The sequence below is a fragment of the Asterias amurensis genome, chromosome 20 (assembly GCF_032118995.1).
Source record: "Asterias amurensis chromosome 20, ASM3211899v1".
Classification (NCBI taxonomy): domain Eukaryota; kingdom Metazoa; phylum Echinodermata; class Asteroidea; order Forcipulatida; family Asteriidae; genus Asterias; species Asterias amurensis.
Window position 1 is genome coordinate 2949508 of NC_092667.1, and position 21994 is coordinate 2971501.

The window sequence follows — 21994 nt, forward strand, 5'->3', positions numbered from 1 at the left end:
TTTCTGAACCACACTACTTAAAAGAGAAATTTTCACACGGTGTCAGTGCAAACCTAACCTAGGCTCGATTTCACAAAGCACTAAGATTCATCTTAAGATGAGTTGTCGGTGATTTGTATTGTGACGTCACACTTTGCTTAGCAATTAAGATCGATACACGGTTAAAATTAATCTTGGCCCTTTGTGAAATTGAGCCCAGATCATCTGACCATTTCCAAGTGTTCGAGCTTTCCCCATCACGAACGAAGTTCAAGAGTTAGTTCTAAGAAAATCACTCCTGATTGCTCATGTTTCCTTTTTTCAATCAGGTGGTCTTCAAAGACATCGAGGACCACAAGCCAACTGTGGACACCGTCAACCGCGTAGCCACCACACACATGCAGACAAAGGGAGCCCAAGAAGCCAAAGAGATCAAGACCAAGCTAGACACCATCAACAAACGCTACGGCAAGGTCCGAGACTCCACGGTCACCCACGGCGACACGCTGCGGTCGCTGACCGACCGGCTGAACGACTTTGAGAAGCAGGTGGATGAGATGGAGGAGAATGTCATGCCGTCTCTGAAGACGCTTGGATCGAAGGAGTTCATGAGGAAGGATATCCCACAGATCACTAGCAACCTTAAGGTGAGGAGGAAGGTTTCTTTTAAAGGGTTTGGGTACTTTTTGTACGATAGAAAACAAAAATGTCCACAAATTCACTTTAAACTTACACGGTTTAAAGATAATGACAGTAGAAAGCTTCCGTTACAATATTACTTGCCGAGGTGCTGTGGTTTTTGAGAAATGAGTAAAAGAATTTTACAAAAATAATGTTATCATGTACATGGATTAACACAACTCTCCTGAAAACATTGCTCTGTGATGTCACCCTTTTTTTTCTCTCAAAAACTTTTCACTTAATGAAGGTACATTATATTACATGAAGGTACATTATATTACATACATCTTCATAGGGATTTATGTTATGGCCAGAAAGTTTGATCTACCATAGTTATCAAAACTCTTTAAATAAAAAAACAAAAACAAAAAAGGAACTAATTTTATTTGCTAATTGTTGATTCCACAGAACCTGAGACAACAAGTTGACAACCAGCGTCCTGTCAACAAACGAGTTCACCAACTCGGTGAGCAGTTGATCAGTGAACCCAAAGCCAATGATACGTCTCACGTGAAGGCAATCTTGGCTAACGTTGACGTCAACTGGGCCGGTCTGGATGACATTCTTGCTAAGAGGTGAGTCACAGAGTCTTGTTAAAATATTTTTATGTGATTAACAAAGAGACTGTTTGATAAAAGGAGGGAAATGATTTTGACGGTGTTACACTGGCATCTAATAATACTAATGGCATATCCGTCACTCAGTCCAAACACACATCAGTGTAAAAATAAGTATTCTTTATTCCGGTTCAAATTTAACATCTATTAAAGTTTATTTCATTTGTTAAATTTATTTCATTTGTTAATTTTTTTTCAGAGCAAGGCAGCTGGATGACCTGAATGCCTCGACCAAGAAGTACAACGGTATCCACAAGGACACCAACTTCTGGTTGGAAGGGATGGAAAGACGTCTCCAGCAAGCCCAGACAACGGCCAGAGACTCTGGGGCCATCAAGGCTAAGATCAAAGAGCTCAAGGTAAGGAACCGACCACTTGATTTGAAAATATATACTTCAGCAATTTGTGACTGGTAGTGTGCAATGTTTACTAAGCAGAAATTATGTGTTAAGCAGAAATGTGTTAAGCATCAATATTGTGTTTAAGCAGCTGAATGAAATTAAGACCAGTTCGTTATAACAGCTCCAGACTTTATCTGATGAGCAGTCATCATGAACAGCCTACCATACCATAGTACAGGCAGCATAATCAACCCAGTTAGATTGGATTGTTTAAGCGTCATGCCTGGTTCAAAAGCGAAGTGAATTTCTCGAACATGATTTTTCGCGTCATGTAATTCGCTTTGAATTTGCTTTCGCTTGAAATATGAACGTGTATAAGAAAATGTACTATTTGTAACAACCTCTTCTCAGTCGAGTAAAATTCCTTTGTGAAACTGATTTATCTTTGAGACGGTATTTATTTCTTAATCCTTTACATCCTTTAAAACCTCAGAACATCCATTGGTATATACTGACTGTGCAAGTCTTGTGTGTTTTCAAACTTTTTCTGGAATTATGGTGAACATACAATGCTCCACACATTTTTACTTGTCCCAATGTTTACATGGATACAAGACTTGCACAGATTGTTAACTAGGAGTGAACACCAACAGTACCATTGGAAAAGTTTCAACGCTCCCCATCCCCCTACTCCTCATCCCCCACTTCAAAGAAATCGTCTGTAATATAAAGCAATTTTTCATACTACATTTCCTTTGTTAACTTTACTACACATTGCATTGTTATAGCCTGAGTTTTTCGCCAGACAGTTACGCAGGGCCAGAATATCCCAGGTTTGTTAAAATGTGTCCGTCCCTCACAATTAACTTCTGACCAATCGTCATCCACTTTTAACTAATCCATTTGATGTGACTTAGGGAATTCAACACCTCGGTTGTTGTGATATTTTTAATTTTGTTTACCTTTCTTTCTTTGTGGACAATCTGCACAAACTAAAAACAAATCATTTTGATTTGATTTTTCTTTGACTGATAAATGTAATCATTTTTATTCTAGTTTAATAACCAAAGATTTTTAAAGAAAACAAAACAAAAACTGCCATGAAGTTTTTGACTGTCAATAATTTATTAAAAGAACAATAACCCTTATACACTGCACTTAATCTTACAAAAACACAGAGTTTACAACACAACTAACCCAGACGTAAGTAATATATATTTTCTCACCGAACCCCACTCCCTCCGCACTTTACTAGTCTGGCTCACCAAAAGAACCGAGTGAGGTACCCGTAGATACCGACGACGAGGAACACAGACTTCCAGAATCTATCAGCAAGGTAGTAAGATGTATGGTTGAGGCTCACCCCATCTACGTGTATACCTCATGTTTAATACCCCATCATAACATTTTGTCTCCCATGTTGTAGTTTATAGAGTTTGTGGTTTTGGAATCATTTGTTTTTTTCTCAATCTCAATAACAAGTTGTTTGTCTGTTTGTTTATCAGGTTAATGGGTTTGTGTTAGGGTGCATGTGGATTGTCAAATGTTTGTTGAGATCTTATTGGTCAAAAATGTTTAGAAAATATATTAAAAAATCCCTGTGGTCTAGTATTAGACTTGGTTTGTGGTTTGGGATCATCTGTTTGTTCCCAATCTCAATAACTAGTTGTTTGTCTGTTTTATTTATCAGGTTAATGGGTTTGTGTTAGGGTGCATGTGGATTTTCAAATGTTTGTTGAGAATTTGATGGTCAAAAATTTTCAGAGAATATTAAAAATGTTACCCTGTGGTCTCGTATTAGACTTGGTTTGTGGTTTGGGATCATCTGTTTGTTCACAATCTCAATAACTAGTTGTTTGTCTGTTTTATTTATTGGGTGACAGGGTTTGGGTAAGGGTGCATGTTGGTTGTCAAGGGTTTGCTCAGAGTTTGAGACCGGGGTCCAATTTCATGGCTCTGCATACCGTAAGCAAAGAATCGGCGCTTACAGAAGCAGGGAATTCTGCACTTACGTCAATCGTACTTCATGGTTTATCAGGGAGTTTTTGCTTATGCACGTGCATGCTCCACGTTACTAGGCATTCTCCGCTTACATAGCTAGTGCAGAAACTCTTGCTCGGCTTGCAAGTGGAGACTGGTGATCATAAGCGCAGAATTTGGCGGTAAGCAGAGCCGTGAAATTGGCCCTGGATTGGTCAAAAGTTTTGCGAACATTTAAAATTTTGAAGTCTTTTATGTCAAACTTGCTTCATATGGGCACTTTTTGGACTCAAAGTAAAAACTAAGATCGACGTTTGCATGAGTGTGAAAAAAAGAGCTTGTTTAGTTTAACCTTACTAAGGACAAATTAACTATTTTTCATCCATTGGCGTGTTTTCAAGGTTGAATTTGTCTCCACAGATTGGTGGTAGTTGATTCACAATATACACCATATGTTCATTACTGTGTTAACAATTTTCATTTTACAGGATTTTGTCAACGATATATACTCATCATGAACTAACAACATATTACCAACTTTGTTAATATTCATTTGTGTTATTTGATAATTACACCAATATTTGGTTTCACCAGATTTATACCCTTATCATCTAATACTTTTACAAACTCACGGTTTGATTACATGACTAAAAAACATATCTCATTTCATTTATTAAATTAAAAAACATTACAGTAACCCATTTGTTCAGTTACATGTAACTTTATCTAACATTCATTAAAGGTTTGATAACAAATTTAATTGATTAACTCACCATATCCTTTGTTTTTGATCATGAATTTATATCTTCCTATTGTTTGATATATTAGACTTTGAAGAAAGTCTGAGACACATTTTGTTTTAGTTCCAAAGATCATTATGTTTTGAAATCCTTAAAATAGCATGACAGCATCCATCCAATAAATAAGAAAAATTGTGATAAAGTAGCCTTAAAAAAATCTCTGAAAGCCTTCACATGTACATAATTTACTACATATGTCTACAGGCATGCAACTTTTCCTCGGATCATTCCTCTTTTTTTTAATCTCAGTTTTACCATTCACAATTGAAAAATACTAGAGAAAATCATTGAAATTTTGTAATTTCCTCTCTTTTTGGTGAAGTTATAGTTGCATGCCTGTGCTCTTTGATCTGATCAAAAACGTCTCTGACAAATTTGCCCTCCTACTTTTTTCCATGGACTGAATATCACCCCTGAATATCTCTGGTACTTCTCTCCTTAACAGCCACTCCTTCAAGAGGTAGATGACTACGAGCCCAGCATCCGAGACACCAACACCGTTGGTAACGATCTAGACCGTCTCATCAAGGATGTTGCAGCTCCAGTCTCAAGGAACCCTCACTACTTCTCTACTCGGCTCGGCCAGGGTGAACCAGCAGTGCCAGGGATCTCTGAAGAGTTTGATGCAGAGTTTGCAGGTATACATTGATCACAAAAAAAAATCTTGATTTGAAAATAAATAAATAGTAGTATAGACCAATTTTATTGCAGCGTCACGGCAAGATTTGTTTTGCCAACTAATGTTGGAAAACTTTGGAAGCAATACATGCAAAACAAAAACAGATGGCCAGAGTTTGTACCAATGTCACACAACTATTCAAAAATAATGTTGAATTTGTTGGAGACAAAGCAACCAATCTTGGGAGTTTTTTTTTTTAATTAAAAGTTTGCAGAAAATATTACATTTGGTCAGAAACATCAGTTAACATGATTGAATGTTTTTCTAACAATCGACCGAGCGTAGCCAACCAATGCGGTTTGTTCATCAACAATGGAAAGGTCTATAGATCCTTAGGACTATTCAATTCATAGAGGTTTGAGGTTTGCAGAAACACCATGTTATGAGGTGTGGGGGTTCTGAGAAAAACCAGTGGTTTAAGAGCTCAACGTTTCGACCAGTGTTTTCTTTGAGTTGTGTTTTATTACCTTGTATTGATAAGTTTGGATTCACAAAATTGTGCATAAATGTATGAATGGAAATAAAAACAATTAAACTGTTTTGTTGATTTCTCCATATCAGGGTCCACCCCGATCCAGAATGAGCTGGATGAGGTGAATCGCCGCTACGAGGCTCTCCGTAAACGCCTCCGACTCTCCCTGGATGACCTGGAGATCGCCGACCGCTGCGTGGACGAGACCATGAATGTACAAGACAACCTAGACTGGATCACCGCCACTCAGGTCAAGCTGGAACGCAGCAGGCCTCGCGCCATGGAGATCCAACCGCTGGAAGATGAACTAGAGATATTCAAGGTATAGTCAATAGATTCACTGGATAATAACCATAGAGTTATATATATATAAGAACTAGAGGGCGCACTGGCTTGTATATGCGGCCCGGCATGCGCGCCTTTTCTAAGTTGACAAAACAGCATCTCAAAGTGTGTGTTTGTGCTGCCATTTTGTAAGTTGATCCCTCCATGTACTTGAGTGTGACCTGAACCTACAACCTCCGTATTAATGTGCCGGAGGCCGCAGGTTCATGTCCCCTCTAATCATGTTTTCTTTCTTCAGCACAAAATTATTTACAAATTTATTCTCCTTCCCTACAAATATGCAAAGTGCTATTTTGTGCTTTCCAATTCTGATGCAAGAAATCTTGTCTTGCAATTTTTTTGAAGTATGAGCCAAGTCTAAGGTATTATTTCAAACTTTCAAGTAACAAAATGCATCTTTTTTTGTTATCATTATTTAACCCCTCAGCAAATCGTTGAGGACGTTGAGAGCAAACAGCCCAACATCAGCGACACTCTCAGCAAGGCGGGTCACTTCGAGCGCGAGTACGCCGATCGCCTCAACCCAGAGCAGCGAGACGTTCTGAACGAGAAAGTGGGTATGATGCGCGTCAACTTTGAGAACGCCGCGCAGAACGCCAAGGATTGGCTGAAGGAGGACGAGGCCAAGTTGGATAAACTCAAACGAGAGGAGGAGGAAAGGGTAAGAACGGGAAACTTTTGAGACGCTGGCGGCAGCACGCATAACAGGTTTTTCACAGTTGCTATGTCGGGGTGAGCCTTTGCATAACAACTTCCAGATGAGCAAACCCTGGTACCATTGTGCCAAACACTTCCATTCAAGCTTGCCCCTAATTATTTGACATAGCAACTGTCTCAATAGACCGATCCATTAAGCCTCGCCCCATTACGTATTGACCAATCACAACCCATTGCGCAACCAAAAGTCTGACAAATAAGGTCCGTGTTCTTGCTCAAACGTGTGCCTAAGTGCAGAGCCTAGTGGATCGGTATTTTGTTTGCGGAATTCAAATTTAAAAAGTAACTTGTGATCAACTTGTCATTGTACTTGAATCCAACATGCAAATTGCTTATTTTGATTGATTCTATGTATTACAGAGACGCATCGAGGCTTTGATGAAGGACAAACTGATTGCGTTACTGGAACTACTTGATTGGATAACCCAGGCAGAAGAAGCTTTGGGCTCAGAGCAGCCAGAAGCTGAGCAATCTGCACCTGTCTCGGATCAACTGGAGACCCACACGGTAAAGAACATTGATCCATCCAAATAATAACAACAATAATAGAGTAATCCTATAAGCTAAAGTAGTAGTCCCAGCCTATTTTCTATACCATCCGCCCGGGTAATAGCTAAAAAGCAGTTCTTTTCAGAACTCAGAAGTCTCCCTAAGCTTGCACATCTACTCCGCTGTAGTAGAATAAAGCAAGACAGTTCTCTAAGAACAAACTCTACCTGGCAAGTAGATACACACATGGTGTTACCGCAAACCAAATATAATAGAGCATTTTTAAGGCGCACTTTCCTGTTAACCAATTAAGGACACCTTGTAGAAGTTAAGTAAAAGTATTGTCAAATTGTTGGGAAAGCAAGCATGAACAAGTGTGTTTTAAGTTTCTGCTGGAAGAGAGTGATGTTGTGTATTTGATTTATGTCTTAAGGAAGTGAATTCCCAAGTTTTGTTGCTGTGTACGAAAAGGCCCTGTCCCAGTAACTGGTCAAGTGATTTCAAGAAACATGAAGCGTGAACCTCCAGAATGTTCAGAAATTTATACTGCATGAAAACACCTTGAGTGGCTTTCTAAACATACCGTCTGTCATGCATGCAGCAGGCTACCTAAATTTTAAAAAGGTGCTTTTTGGGTTGCTGGTAGATGCCACTATTTATGTTTTGGCAACTGTAATGTTTTCAGAAATTGCTTATGGATTGATAGGATATGTTTTCTGCTATTGTTGCCAACAGGTCATCCACAACGACATCACCGCCCATCAGCAGCCAGTGGCTCAAAGTGTCCAAGACATTGAGAGCTTCCTCAAGCAGTACAGCGACCGCATCAGTCCAGAGAATGCCACCAAGCTTGACGACGGCCGCGACAACCTCAAGACCCGCTACGACGGCGTCCTGACTCAATCCTACAACCGCCAGAACCAGCTCACTCCAGCCCTCGAAGACATCACCAAGTTCGAGACGGACGTGGCAGGGTTTGAAGACTGGGTCCAGGAGGCAGAGACCACACTGGATGAGTTGGTGGATAACGTCGGGACGGAGTACGAAGAGCTGAAGGGACAGCTTGATGAGCATCGGACGTTCGTGGATGACTTGAATGACCAGAAGGGTGATCTGAAGTATATCAACATGAGTGGTGGAAAGTACTTGGGTCAAGCCAAGGTGAGTTTGTTGCTCTCTACAGGTTCCTTCTTATACAAACAACCAAAAACTCAATAATAATAATAATAATGGCTTCTTGTATAGTGCTCAGGTCCGTCACTCAGTGACGCTCATGGCGCTTCAACATTTTTACCCCTGGTCACGTGGCCATTTTATTTCATTCCCTAAACCATCTCAGCTCCCTTGGGAGTATACAGCCTGTGCTGCCAAATATGTAGCACACCAAGCTAAATCAATCACAAGAACCATCTCTGCAAGTGTCTTCCTAAAGGACACAAGTGTCATGAGCGGGATTCGAACCCATACCGTGATGACTCGGCCGTGAGAACTTGAATTTGATGCTGTAAATCACTTGGCCATGACAGCCTATGAGATAAATTTAAAATGATGTTTGAAGCTTCACATGGTATTACCGCAAACCTCTCTTTGTTATGCTTCCACCATGCAAAGTTTCAAATCCTACTTAAAACAATGCTCTTAATTCTCTAAATCAAAACAGAACTACAGGAAAATGCTTTCTGACTTCCGTAACGAGGCCCTCTCTCGTCAGTTCAACCGCAACTACCAAGAGAACCCCGAGCCCAACGTCATCCGTGAGCGTACCAACACCATCAACGCCAGCGTTGACGCCATCAAGACCAAGGCCAACACGCACGGTGCGCTGTTGCGAGATCTCGTTGAGAAGCACCGCGTCTACAATGACGCTGTAAACGTGTTCTCAACCTGGCTGCCGGAGACCGAGAGCAAACAGGCACTCCTGGAGGAGGAGCCGATTAGTGCCTCCCCGCTGGCCATCCAGAAACAGATCGACAGAATCAAGGTGGGTTGAGATTCCTACTGGTTCAAAATCTCTCTGGGAAAGTTCCTTTTCTAAAGCTGGTCCCAAGCTGTGGAATTCTATCCCCATCAGTATCAGGAATGCTTCTTCTATCGCCATTCTGAGGAAACGTCTTAAACAATTTTTTGGGCTTGTAACCCCCGTCTTCATATTTTGTCTCTCGTCTTATTCTGTTCAGTGCTTTGATCTATTTGTGAAGGCGCTATATAAACACCTATTCTAATTATTATTTTAAAATTTGTTTATGTAGGACTTCAATGATGAAGTTGTTGGTCATGCCAGTGATCTTGAGAAGGTGAAATACACAGGAACAGACTTGACCGACGCTCAACCGGTCATCAAACCACAAGTCTCTCAAACAGCAGGTAGGTTCAGCAGTTAGACTGCAGAACTAATCACAAGGTTGTAGGTTCAAATCCAACCACTGATTTCACAAGGACTAGAATAAATGTAAACCAAATGTACCTGGAGCTGACACTCTTAGCTGACATTTGCTTGTCTTTTAAATTGAAATCGAGAGGGAAAATAAATCTCAAAAACAATTACCTGTTCTTTTGCATTTCAAAGTTACTTTTCTGGCTACCTAACTGAAAGCTAGTGGTCAATGTGGTCCAGAACTTGCAATCACAAGGTTGTGGGTTTGCATCCTACCAAGCTTACCACTGATTTCCCAATGTCTAGAATAACTATTGTCTTCTAGTTACTTAATCACAGTTTCTTGTTTTTTGCAATGGAAAACTCTCCCAAGGGGTTATGAACACCAAGCTGGCAAGAGCCAATCTGTCTCATACATAAACTTTCAGCTTAAAGCTTCATCAGAACTGAACTAAAAAATATCTTTGTTTGATTCTCTAAACATCAGTTGACCTCCAAGATCGCTATGATGAGCTTGTGGCCCACCTCAAGACTCACCTTACCCATCTTCAATCAGCCTTGGCTGAGTCCCAGAGCCTCCAAGACCGACTGGACTTGCTCCTACGCTGGCTGGATGAGGCTGAGAGGAACGTACATAAGATGGATAAGGGATCCATCATCGTTGCCAAGAAGGAACCTCTGCTTGAGAGCATCGAGGAACACATGGTGAGAGGGTTTATCTTGACATAAAATCTGTCCGTTGGGTTTTGTAGGGTTATACTAGCTGTTTGAACACACAAGTTGTGGTGTTTTAACAGTTTCTCGCAGTTTGGTCTTTAGTTTAAAAGAAAATTCACAGGATTCAGAAGATCTTTTCATAAGTTGATTTTCTTTTTTTTATTCTGTTTTTAATGTTTTTAGTTTCTCAATACTTTGACTGTATGCAAACTTTTGAATTGCCTTTTTTAGAACAATTAAAGAGTAATTGAATTAAATTGAATTAATCCCTAAATTGCTAAGGCAGTTTCATGGATCGTTTTTCCCCACCTGCCAAAGGTGAAGGTCTTTATTATGAGGAGTACAGACTTGAAACTGATACAGGGTAGAAGAGTAAAGCGCGGTTCATACTTCCTGCGAATGTGATACGAATGTTGACGCCACAAATTCGCAACGAATAATTCGCAGCAGTTCAACTCTGCTCAACTCACTTGCGAATATTGGTGCGAAAGGAGGGTTGTGACGTCAAATTCATGTCAAATTCGCTTCGCATTCGCATTCGCAGGAAGTATGAACCAGGCTTAAGCGTTTCGACGAAGTATCATGTTTCATTTTTTTATTATCTGCTGTATAGGTGATCCACACTGACATCGAAGCTCACCGGCCAGCCGTGGAGTCAGTCCAGCAGGTAGCCGCTACCTACCTAGAGACATCCAAACCCAGCGAGGCACAGGACGTCATGTCCAAGCTGGATAACATCAACAGACGCTACGCCACCATCAGCGACGTGACCGATAAGCACGGCGACCAGCTGCGCCTGCTGCAGAGTAAGCTGAATGACTTTGATCGGGAGGTGGACCAGCTTGAGGACTGGGAGATTCCGGTTATTGAGGCACTGGAGGGACGGGATGTCATGAAGATGGATATGAATCAACTCAGCCGCAAGATCAATGTAAGAACTAGTAGAAACTTTAGAACCACAACCCAATCTGTAGGTATTATTTTAATAGTAAAACGTTGAGACCAATTATAACTATAAATATGTACAGTAATAGAAGCAGGGTCCAATTTATATACCTACCTAGAGCACGGAGAGTAACTAAGCAGAACAAAATAATGCTTACCAGAATAAGGTTACCAGCCAAACTGCTATGTCACATGTTCAATCTGTGACTGGTATCCTGCTCATTTCTGATCAGCAGAAACTTGTTACCAATATTTTTTGCTTAAGCAGCTCTATGAAATTGGACCCTGAATCAAATTGTTGTTTATTACTTTGATACTGTTATTTCCTACCGAAGAGTTCTACAAAATTTAATTGGAAAGCCACAGTGGCAAAATGATATGTTTAATATTGATATTTTATCACATTCATAGGACTACACCACCCAGCTTGAGGACCATCGTCCACAATACAAGCTGATTCATCAGCTTGGTGAAGACATCGTTAAGAAAACCAAAGCTAAAGACACTAGTCACGTCAACGCTGTCCTTAACAATGTGGATACCAACTGGAAGACGACCTCTGATCTCTTGGAGCTCAGGTAACTTAAAACTTCTATACATGTAACCAAACTGAGGCTTGAAGGCAAAGAGTCTGGTACCCTGTCTGATATCAATTTAAACATATAAAGAAGGAAACCTGACTAAAGCCCAGTTCATACTTCCTGTGCAAATGTGATTCAAATCTTTACGTCACAGCCCTGTTTTCACTGCAAATGTTTCGCAGGAGTTCAGCACAATTAAACCGAGTTTGTGACGTCAAAGTTCATATCGCATTTGCACTGCAGGCATTATGAACCGGGCTTAGGATACTGAAAGTGTGATCAAACATTTGCTGTCCTTTATATGGATTTACCCATACACTAATGTGTTCAAAGCACTGTATACTCGGTACTTTTCCGAGTCCTTTGAAATAAACCACAAGCCTATTAGCCGATCCTTTGCCATTCTGGTGTAGAGGGCAGTTGGAATTCTATAATTTAGCAGCGGGTACATGTACCTAAACAATTTATTAAATTTGTTGTCATGACTCGGGGAAAGTACTGAATTTACACACATCTGTGTATGTTTTTTTTTTTTTTTTTTTTTTCCTAATGCAAATTGAACATCTATTATACGGGATGTCCTTTTGAAACTTGTGTTAATTAATCAAACTTATCTTAACCATTACAGGAAGAGACAGCTTGACCAGAAGCAGAAGGCTACTGCTAAATACAATGAGGGTTACCACGACACCACCGGCTGGCTGACAGGGATGGAACGTAAACTCAGTCAGCTGCAGCCCGTTGCTATGGACAACAAGACTCTGGACAGACAGGAGAAAGAACTCAAGGTATCGCTCAAGACACTTATATTTCTTCCAACTTTAACGATTCCACACAAAATTAAAGTAAAAATCTACATCTAAAGCCCGGTTCATACTTTGACACCAAAAAAATCGCAACAAATAATTTGCTTCAGTTGTTACTTATTTCACTTTTCTCTGAACGGAACACAAATTTACGATGACTTTTCCAGAATCAACCGTTGGTATTGCATTTTTTTATTTTTATTTTTTTTATTTTTTTTATTTTTTTATAATAATAAATCTGTCTCAAAACGAAAAGTATACTTTCAGGTAAAAACCCTTAAAGGTACTGGACTTTATTGGTAATTACTCATAATAAGTGAGAACACTGGTCTTTGAAAATTACCCAAGGTTTCTTGTGCCTTTAAATAAAGACACCCAAATTAGGCCTTTGGTTCAATTGATTTAAAATGTACACAGCTTCTAAAGGCTTCATAAATTCTCAAAATTGTTTAATTAAAATTCATATTTGTACGTTTTTTGTAAATCTACAGCCATTCCAGTTGGAGGTTGGCACCTACCAGCCGACCATCGAGGACCTGAACAAGGTCGGTAACGGCCTGGATGTCCTTCTCCGTGAGCTTCAGGCTCCGCTGTCGACCAAACCTCACTACCGCTCTAACCAGCTGAGCTCGACCATGACCAAAGAGGAGATGGAACGACGTGAGATTCAAGACAGGATGGATAAGAGCATTACCCAACCTGAAGCCCCAGGTTCGTTCCTTAACACTTTTTGCCTTAAAGGGTCTGGGTAGTTTTTGTAGGACAAAAAAACACTATGTCCACAGATTTACATTAAACTAACAATTTTTTTCAAAAATTCTGGATGACTTGACTTTACAGAGGATTCAGACATCCAACGGCAGTTGTTTGACGTCAATCGTCGCTATGACGCCCTCAAGATCAAGATCACCGATCGCAAGGAAGATATCGATCTGGCTCATCTGTTCCTTGATCGACTGGGCTTTGTCAACAACCGCCTTGACTGGTGTGCCACCGTAGACAGCCGCTTGATGAAGAAGAAACCAACAAGCAGGGAACTAGAACCACTCAAGAAGGAGTATTCTCAGTTCCAGGTAGGAACCTTTTAGATGTGTTTTCAGTTCCACCTCCTCTGTCTGTGAGTAAAGACAGTTCTGATGGTCGTAGGACTGTCCCTGGACACTGTCATATTTTTTTCATCATTTTTTTTTCATCAAGAAACGTGTAGCTAAACCTCTCTATTCATATTTTATTATCCTTCTCTCTTCTTCTGCCCAGGATGTTCATGAGAGCATCGCATCCAACAAGCCGGCCGTCTTGGAGACGATCGTGATGGGTGAGCAATTCCTCCAGGAGAACCGGAATAATCTCTCGCCGGAGCAGCAAGAGGAGATGCAGAGGAAGATAGACGAGCTGCGAAGTTACTTTGACCAGGTGGATCACCGTAGCGAGAAGATCAACACAGACACGCAGCAGACTATCGATAGGTTGGAGAAAGAATTGGAAGAAGAGGTAACTTTAAGATGCACCTTCTTGAGAAATATAAGCTTGAACTAACAAGACGTATCTTCACAAGTTTTGGCAGCAAATTTGTACTGAGCATCAGTCATTCTTCAAGATGCACTTTCTTGAATTATTAAAGTATTAAATGTTTTCCTTAAAGACGCGTCGTCTCGAGTTTTGGCAGCAAATTTTCTAAAGAGGAACAAATGTTAAAAGAATATGAACGGATGTACCAAGATATGTATTGTGATTTAGGGTTGAAAAAAGAAAAATTTACTAGAGTGGGATGACCTCTGGATTAACAAGCAGCGCTCTATCAACTGAGCTGTCTAGCCCTATGTTGGCGCTCCTCTTATTTTATCAATATCTTTGTTTGGGGTGCCTGGCAGAAGCCATTCAATTGTTAACTGTGGATATGTATTATGTATTAAGACATGTATTTAACAAACATTAATTTTGATATTTGATGTGAAGAAAATTTATCACGGAATACCCCTATTTTTCCTCAGATCCGTCTGCGTAAGATGTACAATGATTCTTGCCATGGTGTGGTGTCTCTGATTGACTGGGTGACTGAGGCCCAAAACCGTCTCGCTGAAGAGCAACCACAGAGTGAAGATATCGCAGTGCTCAGCCAACAGACTGAAGAACACAAGGTACACTAAAATGAGTTGTCAAAGTTTCCTTGAATAACCAAACCAGGTGTAACAATTTTAGTATTGTACATGTAAGCCTGATGGTTGTTGGGAAAAGAAAGTGTCGTGGCCGAGCGGTTAAGAGCACCGAATTCAAACTCTGGTGTTTCTGATCAGCAGAGTGGGTTCGAATCCCCATGGGGCATGTAACCCAAAACGGGCGGGAAAGTGACATTCTATGAAGAGAAATCAACTGAGAGTAAAAATGGTGGATGCATACCAAAGTCAACTATAAGGAATGGCCATCATATGCTGAAAGTGATAGGATAGGGCCTGTCTCATTCTGAAGATAAAGCTTCCTTACAGAGAGTGTTCTAGAGGAATAGTGTAATCTGAAGATGTCAACTTTGGTCCTTTGTCAAATTCAACCACCTCCCCCTTCCCAAATCCTCCTTGATTTGCCTATTTGGTTTCACTTCGTTACTCATTAATATTTTTGTTTCCATCTTTACCAGTCTCTGCATACAGACATCCTCTCCCGTCAGCAGCCAGTCATGGAGAACATCCACACCGCCACACAGCTCCTCGACCAATACAACAACCGCCTCAAGGACCAGGACATGTTCAAACTCCGCAACTTTGTCAACGACCTAAAGACGCGCTACGACGGTGTCCTGGGCCAGTCCTACGGCCGTCAGAATCGCCTCTCGTCGCAGACAGAGGAGTTAAAGCATCTTAAAGAGGACAAGGAAGAGATGGAGACCTGGCTGAGCTCCGCTCAGGAGACGATCCAAGAAGCCCAGAACAACGTCGGGACCTCGCCTGAGGAGTTGGAGGAGCAGTACAACGTGCAGAGAGAGTTTGCCGACGATGTGGTCAATCACGGCGCTGATCTGAAGTACCTCAATAAGACCGGCGAGAAGTTCTTGGACAGCTCCAAGGTTAGTCTTCGGTTAAGTAGCTCAGCCTTTTCGGCTCTTGTGTTAGCTTCAATAAAGTCCCCAGAAGACGGTTAGAGCACACTGATCGAAACCTCGATCAGAAAACCCAGCTCTCCTCTGAGCCACCACTTCTCACAAAAGATATTTTTACGTGGTGTCACCGCAAACCTTACTTACTTTAGTCAAGTCCCAAGTTTACATAGTAAGAGACCATACTTTTGTGGCCATTACGCCTCACTTTGGCCTCATGCTTTTATATACAAAGAAAGCAAGATGGCTGCTCTCTTTTATAGCCATTCTAAGCGCTGCTATAGCAAACACTTGCTTCCTTAATAGTCAACGGTTTTTCTAAACCTAGCTAAATTCTATTAAATTTAAGATAAGAATTAACTATAAAGATAAGAATTGACAACAAATAGCGAAGTTTAATTTCTTTTTTTATATTCACAAACAGAGCTACCGTGAAGATCTGAGTGACTTCCGCTCATCAGTCCTGACTCGCGACCAGCAACGCGCATTCCCAGAGAACCCAGAGACCAATGAGATCCGCGACACCGTCAGCGTCATCAACGACGACTACAACGACCTGAAGATGGCGACCAACGACCACACTAACCGCCTGAACTCACTGCTGGACAAACACCGCCGGTTCAACACCAACGTGAAGGGTACCACTAAGTGGTGCGATGAGACACGGGAGGATCTGGATCAACTTCTTGAGGAGCCGATCGCTGCTGATCAGGTCAACATTCAGAGACAGATCAATGACCTCAAGGTATGTAGTTTTAATCAATTTTGCTTCATTTTGAGTTTCACAGCATTCCTTTTCTTTCCCCGGTAATTTTTGTTTAGGCATGCTGATTTGGAAGCAGAGCTACTAAAATCTAGTTCATACTTCCTGCGAATGTGAATGCAATAAGAATTTTGACGTCACAAATTTGAAACAAATGATTCGGAAGAGTTCAAATGTGTTCAACATCTGCGAAATATTCACAGCGAAAACTGCCCGGTGACGTAAAAACTTGTATCACATCATGTGCATTAGATCTATTGCAAGATGCAAAACATTGCCAGCTCTGGGGAGGCCTAACATCATATGCACATAGGTCTCCCCAACTTCTAAAGCCAATCCTTTGAGATATGTTTAAAGTTTGACTTCTTGTTTGTTGACAGACCATGCATGATGACGTTGTCCTTCATGGGAAAGATGTCGAGGCAGTCAAAGACACAGGAACTGAAGTGACTGAAGCTCAGCCAGAAACCACACCAGCAGTGGATGCCACTAAAGGTACGATTGAATCACGATATCTACAATTTTGTTTCCCTGTGTTGGTTAGGGAATGGACATAAAACTGGAATGAGCATCTTGTATCTTTTAAGGCCCGGTCACACATCCCCCAATAGTGAGAAAGGAAACGAGAACGATAAAAAATACACGCCCTTGATTGGTCGGTTGAATAAGCATGGGATCTGAGTGGAGCAATTCTGAGTGGAGCAATTCAACCAACTAAGGGCGTGCATTTTTACCATTCTTGTTTTCATACTCGTTATCGGGGCCTGTGTGATGGGGCCTTGACTCTGTGGTACTTGGAGTGCTTTGAAACAATTTTAAGCGGTTGGACCAACAACTCAAGAGACGTTTGCGGTAACACCTTGTGAAATCTCTTTTGAGTAGTGATGGTTCTGAAAAGAACCGCTGGACCAAGAAATACAGTTTTCTACAAATCTGACTCAAATGCTGTTCGATGTACTTACAAAAAATGCTTCAATTTAATCAAGTTTTTGGTCTCACAAAGTAAAAGAATAATAATTAATAAACAAATTTTTCAAGAGATTCATTTGTAGTTCCTCAGGCAAAGTTTGAAATCTTGTGTTATGTAAACCATCATATTTTCACTTGTCTATTTCTTCGCATTTCTCCATCATAGCTGAGGTACAGAGGAAGTACGATGAGCTAGAGGGCGACATTGCAGACCGCATGATGAGACTCCAGAAGGCTCTCGCTGACTGCCAGTCAATCCAAGAAAGTCTCGACGGACTCCTGAAGTGGCTTGAAGACAAGGAGAAGGCACTCCTGAGGATGGAGAAAGGAACGGTCATCGTCGTCAAGAAAGAACCTCTGGTGGAGAACTTACAGGAATACAGAGTGAGTTGGCGTGGGGGTTGTTTACTTATAGCCATTTAGAAAATAATAATTTGGAAACCATTTTTACTAAACAAGTTGATGCACCTTACTTTAAATGATCTTGGTTTTGGCAATTTGGACGATTTAGTTACAGCTCATCCGATATCTTCGAGGTGTTCATGGCCGAGTGGTTAAGGGCATTGAAGTTCTGGTGGCTAAGTCATCACGGTGTGGGTTTTGATTCCCTTTTATGACACTTGTGTTCTTGAGCAAGATACTTGGCTGTAAATGCTTCTTTTCGCCCAGGGGTAAATGGGTACCTGTGAGGGCAGAGATGGTTCTTGTGATTAATTTAGCTTAGTGCTCTACATACTTGGCAGCACCGGCTGTATACACTGGCTGTATACTCCCCAGGAAGTTTAAGGCCAAGTGCCTAGGGGTTATAATGTACCACTGCCATGACTGTCACTGAGTGACAGATTTGAGCGCCGTATAAGACGCCACTGTTATCATGAAAGGTTTTAGATTCTTAGTGTAACACAATGTTTTAATAAAGTGGGACATTTTTTTTATTGTCTGGTTCGTACTTTTACCATGACACTTTTGTTTTTGCAGCTTCTTGAGAAAGACATTGAGAACCATCGTCCGACCATCGACCGTGTCTTGCGCTCCACTGCTGACGTAATCCGTCAACTCAAGCCGGAGGAACGTCGCATCTACCAAGACAAAGTAGACAACTTCCAAGACCGGTTTGGAGACATGACCTCCTCGCTCAAGACCCATGGTACGATTGCAAATCTTTTGTTTATACTCTAAATTTATTTCTTTATTTCTTATTTTTTTTAACTTATATCCAGTGAACCTGTTAACAAATAATTTGGTCTCCCATAGAGCACTGAGAATGACAGAAACAGAAAGACAAAGTAACATACAGAATATAAATATTTGCTTTGCGGGAACACCATGTGTGTATCTGCTTGCTGGGTATGTGCTTTGGAGAACTTGTAGATTTTTCAGAATTTTTCAGACTTCTCAGTTCTGAAAAGAACTGTCCTGCTTTTTAACTACTACCTTTGCGGAAGGTAGAAAGTCGGCCGGGACTAAGTATACGTTATGCTTTTAGTGGATCGATGTTAACACGGAGGTCAGATTACCTTGCGTCCCCACTGGAATTAATTTTGTAATTCTACAGAAAAGTCGCAGCACTTTAACAAAAAAATATCCAAGTGGAACACGGCTTTAGTTATTCTTCAACATGCAAAGTTTCAAATCTGATGTATTAATGACTTTTTTTTTTTCAGGTGAGGTGCTGCAGTTCCTCTCTGGTGATCTTGTGGACCTAGAGAAACTACTGGACAACTTGGAAGAGTGGCTCGTACCGTTGTTGGAGGAGCTGGAATCGGCTGACTTCAATCGCAAAGAGATCCCAGAGCTGGAAGAAACCTTGCAGGTTAGTATTCAAACTTGTCTGATAAGTATCAAAGGAGTGGTCAAAAGTCATTTCAATTCATATATTCCTTTATATTCTTGAATAGGGTAGATGGCCTTAGCTTTCGATCCAATCCGGACCTTCTTCAGAGGCATAAAACAAGTACAAACAAATACATATCCATTTATAACAAATACATATCCATTTTATATGTAGTTTTGTAAAGGGACTGTTGAGATTCTGAAATGTAACAGGGCCCAATTTCATAGAGCTGCTTAAGCGTATAAATATGCAGGATACCAGTCATTGATTGTATATGTGACAAGATTGTGCTCTTAATAATATCAATAATATGGATTTATAATGCGAACTTCTCCAGAAAACAGATCGATGCGCCTACACACAAAAAAACCATACAATGTAAAAATAATGGATATTAGATATTCATGTACTTGTTGTTAAATTAAACCTGATGTAAGTCTATGTGAACAACTGTGACTTAAATTCCCTCTTGAAGTTGTCAAGTGATGAGGAGCTTATTCCTCAGGGCATGAGCAGCTTTGGCAAAGCATAGCCTTTGTATCAAATACAATTTTAAAAACAAAACAAATGATACTAATCAATGATTGATCATTCCTTATATTAATGTATTTGTTAATTATGATTGTAGGTGCTTTCCCAAGACGTAGAGAGCCATCGTCCAGAGTATCACATCATCCATGAGCTTGGTGAGAAGTTGATGAAACATCCAAAGGCTGGAGATACTTCATTCGTCACGGCCGTCTTGACCAACTTGGATCAGAACTGGCAGTCACTGGATGATGTACTCGCCAAACGGTAAGTACAAGATGACTTTTTGGTGTTGACTTGGTTGGAAGCTAAACCGAAGGAGGTTCTCGCCCAAATGCAGCATGTCATGCAGGGGCTACCTATCTTAAGGCCTTTTCAAACTATAAAATTTTGTCTGTTTTGTACACGGATACCATCTCTGTAATGCGGACTGACCTTTTAACACTACAACTTTTCAACATAGTGTTGATCAGGACAGTGCGCTTTATCTGTGACAAAACCAACTCTGCTCTGGATTGGGTTGAGAATTCTCGGTTGGTGTCAAAAATTTCTGCACGGATTGACCGTGGTCTGAACTTTGGAAAGTACTGAATATACAGTACTAACACATCGGTATATGGCTAAAATCAAATAGTATTCTTTATCTTGATGCAAATTTAACTTCTATTAAGTTAACAAATTTAGTTGACAAAAATAATAAGGTTATTTCTACTCTGAAACCTTACAGACTCCAACAGCTTGAGGATCGCCAGCTGGCCACTAAACGCTACCAGAGTAGATCTAAGGAAGTCGACTTCTGGCTGGACAACATGGAGACTAAACTAGGCACATTGGACCTGACCGTCCAAGAAGCAAAGGCAGTGGATATACAGATCCAACAACTCAGGGTGAGTAATAGTTCACCTTAAAGGCGTTGTATACTTTGGTTTTTGGAATCGTTCGATTGTTTTAGTCCTATATAAATGTAGTTGTATCCAATAAAATTAACATCTGAAAAAATCTGGTCATTGTTTTGAGATATCGCCGAAACTCCATAGCGAATATTATTAACCACAGGGGAAAATAACAAATCGCATCTCCTTAAGGTGATCCCTGGCTGCTGCTTTCCAGGTTGTATCATAACTTGGGTGTGATCCCTGGCTACGGCTTCTGACTGTCACCCAAAAAAACAAAGTATCGACAAAATAGGGAGACTACCAAAATAGGGCTAGATAGCTCAGTTGGGAGAGCGCCGGCACTTTAGTCTGGAGGGCGTTGGTTCGAGTTCCACTCTTGTAAAAAAAAAAATGTTCAACCCCAAATCATTTTAAACTTACCCAGTCAGTTTCCCGTGTGGTTAATAATATTTGATAAATTATTTCTGATTGATTGATTGATTGAATTTGATTGTCTTGTAAATGTAGCCCCTTCAGCGTGAGATCACCGACTACCGCCCTAAGATCGTGGAAGTCAACAAGGTCGGCTCAGCCCTAGACAGCTTGATCAGGGAGGTCATGGCTGCTCTGGATGCTAGACGTCACTACTGGTCATCCCAGATTGGCGCTACTCTACAAACCGACTGGCAACCACAGAAAGCTAAACCGAGAGAACCAACAGATCAACCGGACAGGGGTTTCCTTGAAGGTAGGAGGAATGACTTATCTCAAGCCAATGATTGAGAAAAGACTTTATTGCACAATATAATTTGTTTAGTATGCATCATATTTGTCGTATTAAAGGCAGTGGGCACTATTGGTAATTACTCAAAATAAAAAATAGCATAAAACCTTTCTTGGTGACGAGTAATGGGGAGAGGTTGGTAGTATAAAACATTGTGAGAAACGGCTCCCTCTGAAGTGACGCAGCTTTCGAGCAAGAAGTAATTTTCCACGAATTTGATTTCGAGACCTCAGATTTAGAACTTGAGGTCTCGAAATCAACCATCTAAACACACACAACTTCGTGTGACAAATAAATAAATTTGTATTCACTTGGTATGCATACATTATAATGGTTCTACAATGAACATCTATGTCCATGATGATTCTTGTCAAAGCCTGTTCAGCATTTGGACAAGGTGAGAAGACAATGAAGAAAGTTTTAGGTGTGGGAGGAAAACCTCCAGAGAATTATTTAAAGGAAAACCCACACAGTCAAGTAGGGACTGACAACCCAATCCACATAGTGTCCCTGATGGGATTCAAACCAGGGTCCTAGAGGTGGAAGGTAAGGCAAGACATCACGACACCAACCTGACTACTCAGCACTTTGTTGTCCAATCATCAAACATAATTCGTTTTAGTAGTATGA

The 21994-nt window shown here is 40.7% G+C and overlaps 1 protein-coding gene across 9 annotated transcripts in view; it reads left to right on the top strand.

The window, feature by feature from the left end:
* Nucleotides 1-21994, top strand: part of LOC139952738 (uncharacterized) — a 275619-nt gene that overhangs the window by 153740 nt on the left and 99885 nt on the right. For 7 of the 9 annotated variants that reach the window (XM_071951938.1, XM_071951944.1, XM_071951941.1 and 4 more), the window contains 29 exons: nucleotides 309-626; nucleotides 1069-1235; nucleotides 1477-1636; nucleotides 2407-2451; nucleotides 2874-2954; nucleotides 4844-5036; nucleotides 5639-5871; nucleotides 6322-6555; nucleotides 6972-7118; nucleotides 7836-8261; nucleotides 8761-9081; nucleotides 9350-9464; nucleotides 9962-10179; nucleotides 10805-11122; nucleotides 11548-11714; nucleotides 12346-12505; nucleotides 13015-13234; nucleotides 13364-13596; nucleotides 13781-14014; nucleotides 14515-14661; nucleotides 15156-15581; nucleotides 16036-16356; nucleotides 16755-16869; nucleotides 17510-17727; nucleotides 18322-18490; nucleotides 19008-19156; nucleotides 19806-19972; nucleotides 20433-20592; nucleotides 21109-21328. In XM_071951938.1, coding sequence (XP_071808039.1) covers nucleotides 309-626; nucleotides 1069-1235; nucleotides 1477-1636; nucleotides 2407-2451; nucleotides 2874-2954; nucleotides 4844-5036; nucleotides 5639-5871; nucleotides 6322-6555; nucleotides 6972-7118; nucleotides 7836-8261; nucleotides 8761-9081; nucleotides 9350-9464; nucleotides 9962-10179; nucleotides 10805-11122; nucleotides 11548-11714; nucleotides 12346-12505; nucleotides 13015-13234; nucleotides 13364-13596; nucleotides 13781-14014; nucleotides 14515-14661; nucleotides 15156-15581; nucleotides 16036-16356; nucleotides 16755-16869; nucleotides 17510-17727; nucleotides 18322-18490; nucleotides 19008-19156; nucleotides 19806-19972; nucleotides 20433-20592; nucleotides 21109-21328 — 6082 coding nt within the window. The remainder of the gene's footprint in view (nucleotides 1-308; nucleotides 627-1068; nucleotides 1236-1476; nucleotides 1637-2406; nucleotides 2452-2873; nucleotides 2955-4843; nucleotides 5037-5638; nucleotides 5872-6321; nucleotides 6556-6971; nucleotides 7119-7835; nucleotides 8262-8760; nucleotides 9082-9349; nucleotides 9465-9961; nucleotides 10180-10804; nucleotides 11123-11547; nucleotides 11715-12345; nucleotides 12506-13014; nucleotides 13235-13363; nucleotides 13597-13780; nucleotides 14015-14514; nucleotides 14662-15155; nucleotides 15582-16035; nucleotides 16357-16754; nucleotides 16870-17509; nucleotides 17728-18321; nucleotides 18491-19007; nucleotides 19157-19805; nucleotides 19973-20432; nucleotides 20593-21108; nucleotides 21329-21994) is intronic. The other 2 variants (XM_071951939.1, XM_071951942.1) reach the window with 2 other exon arrangements.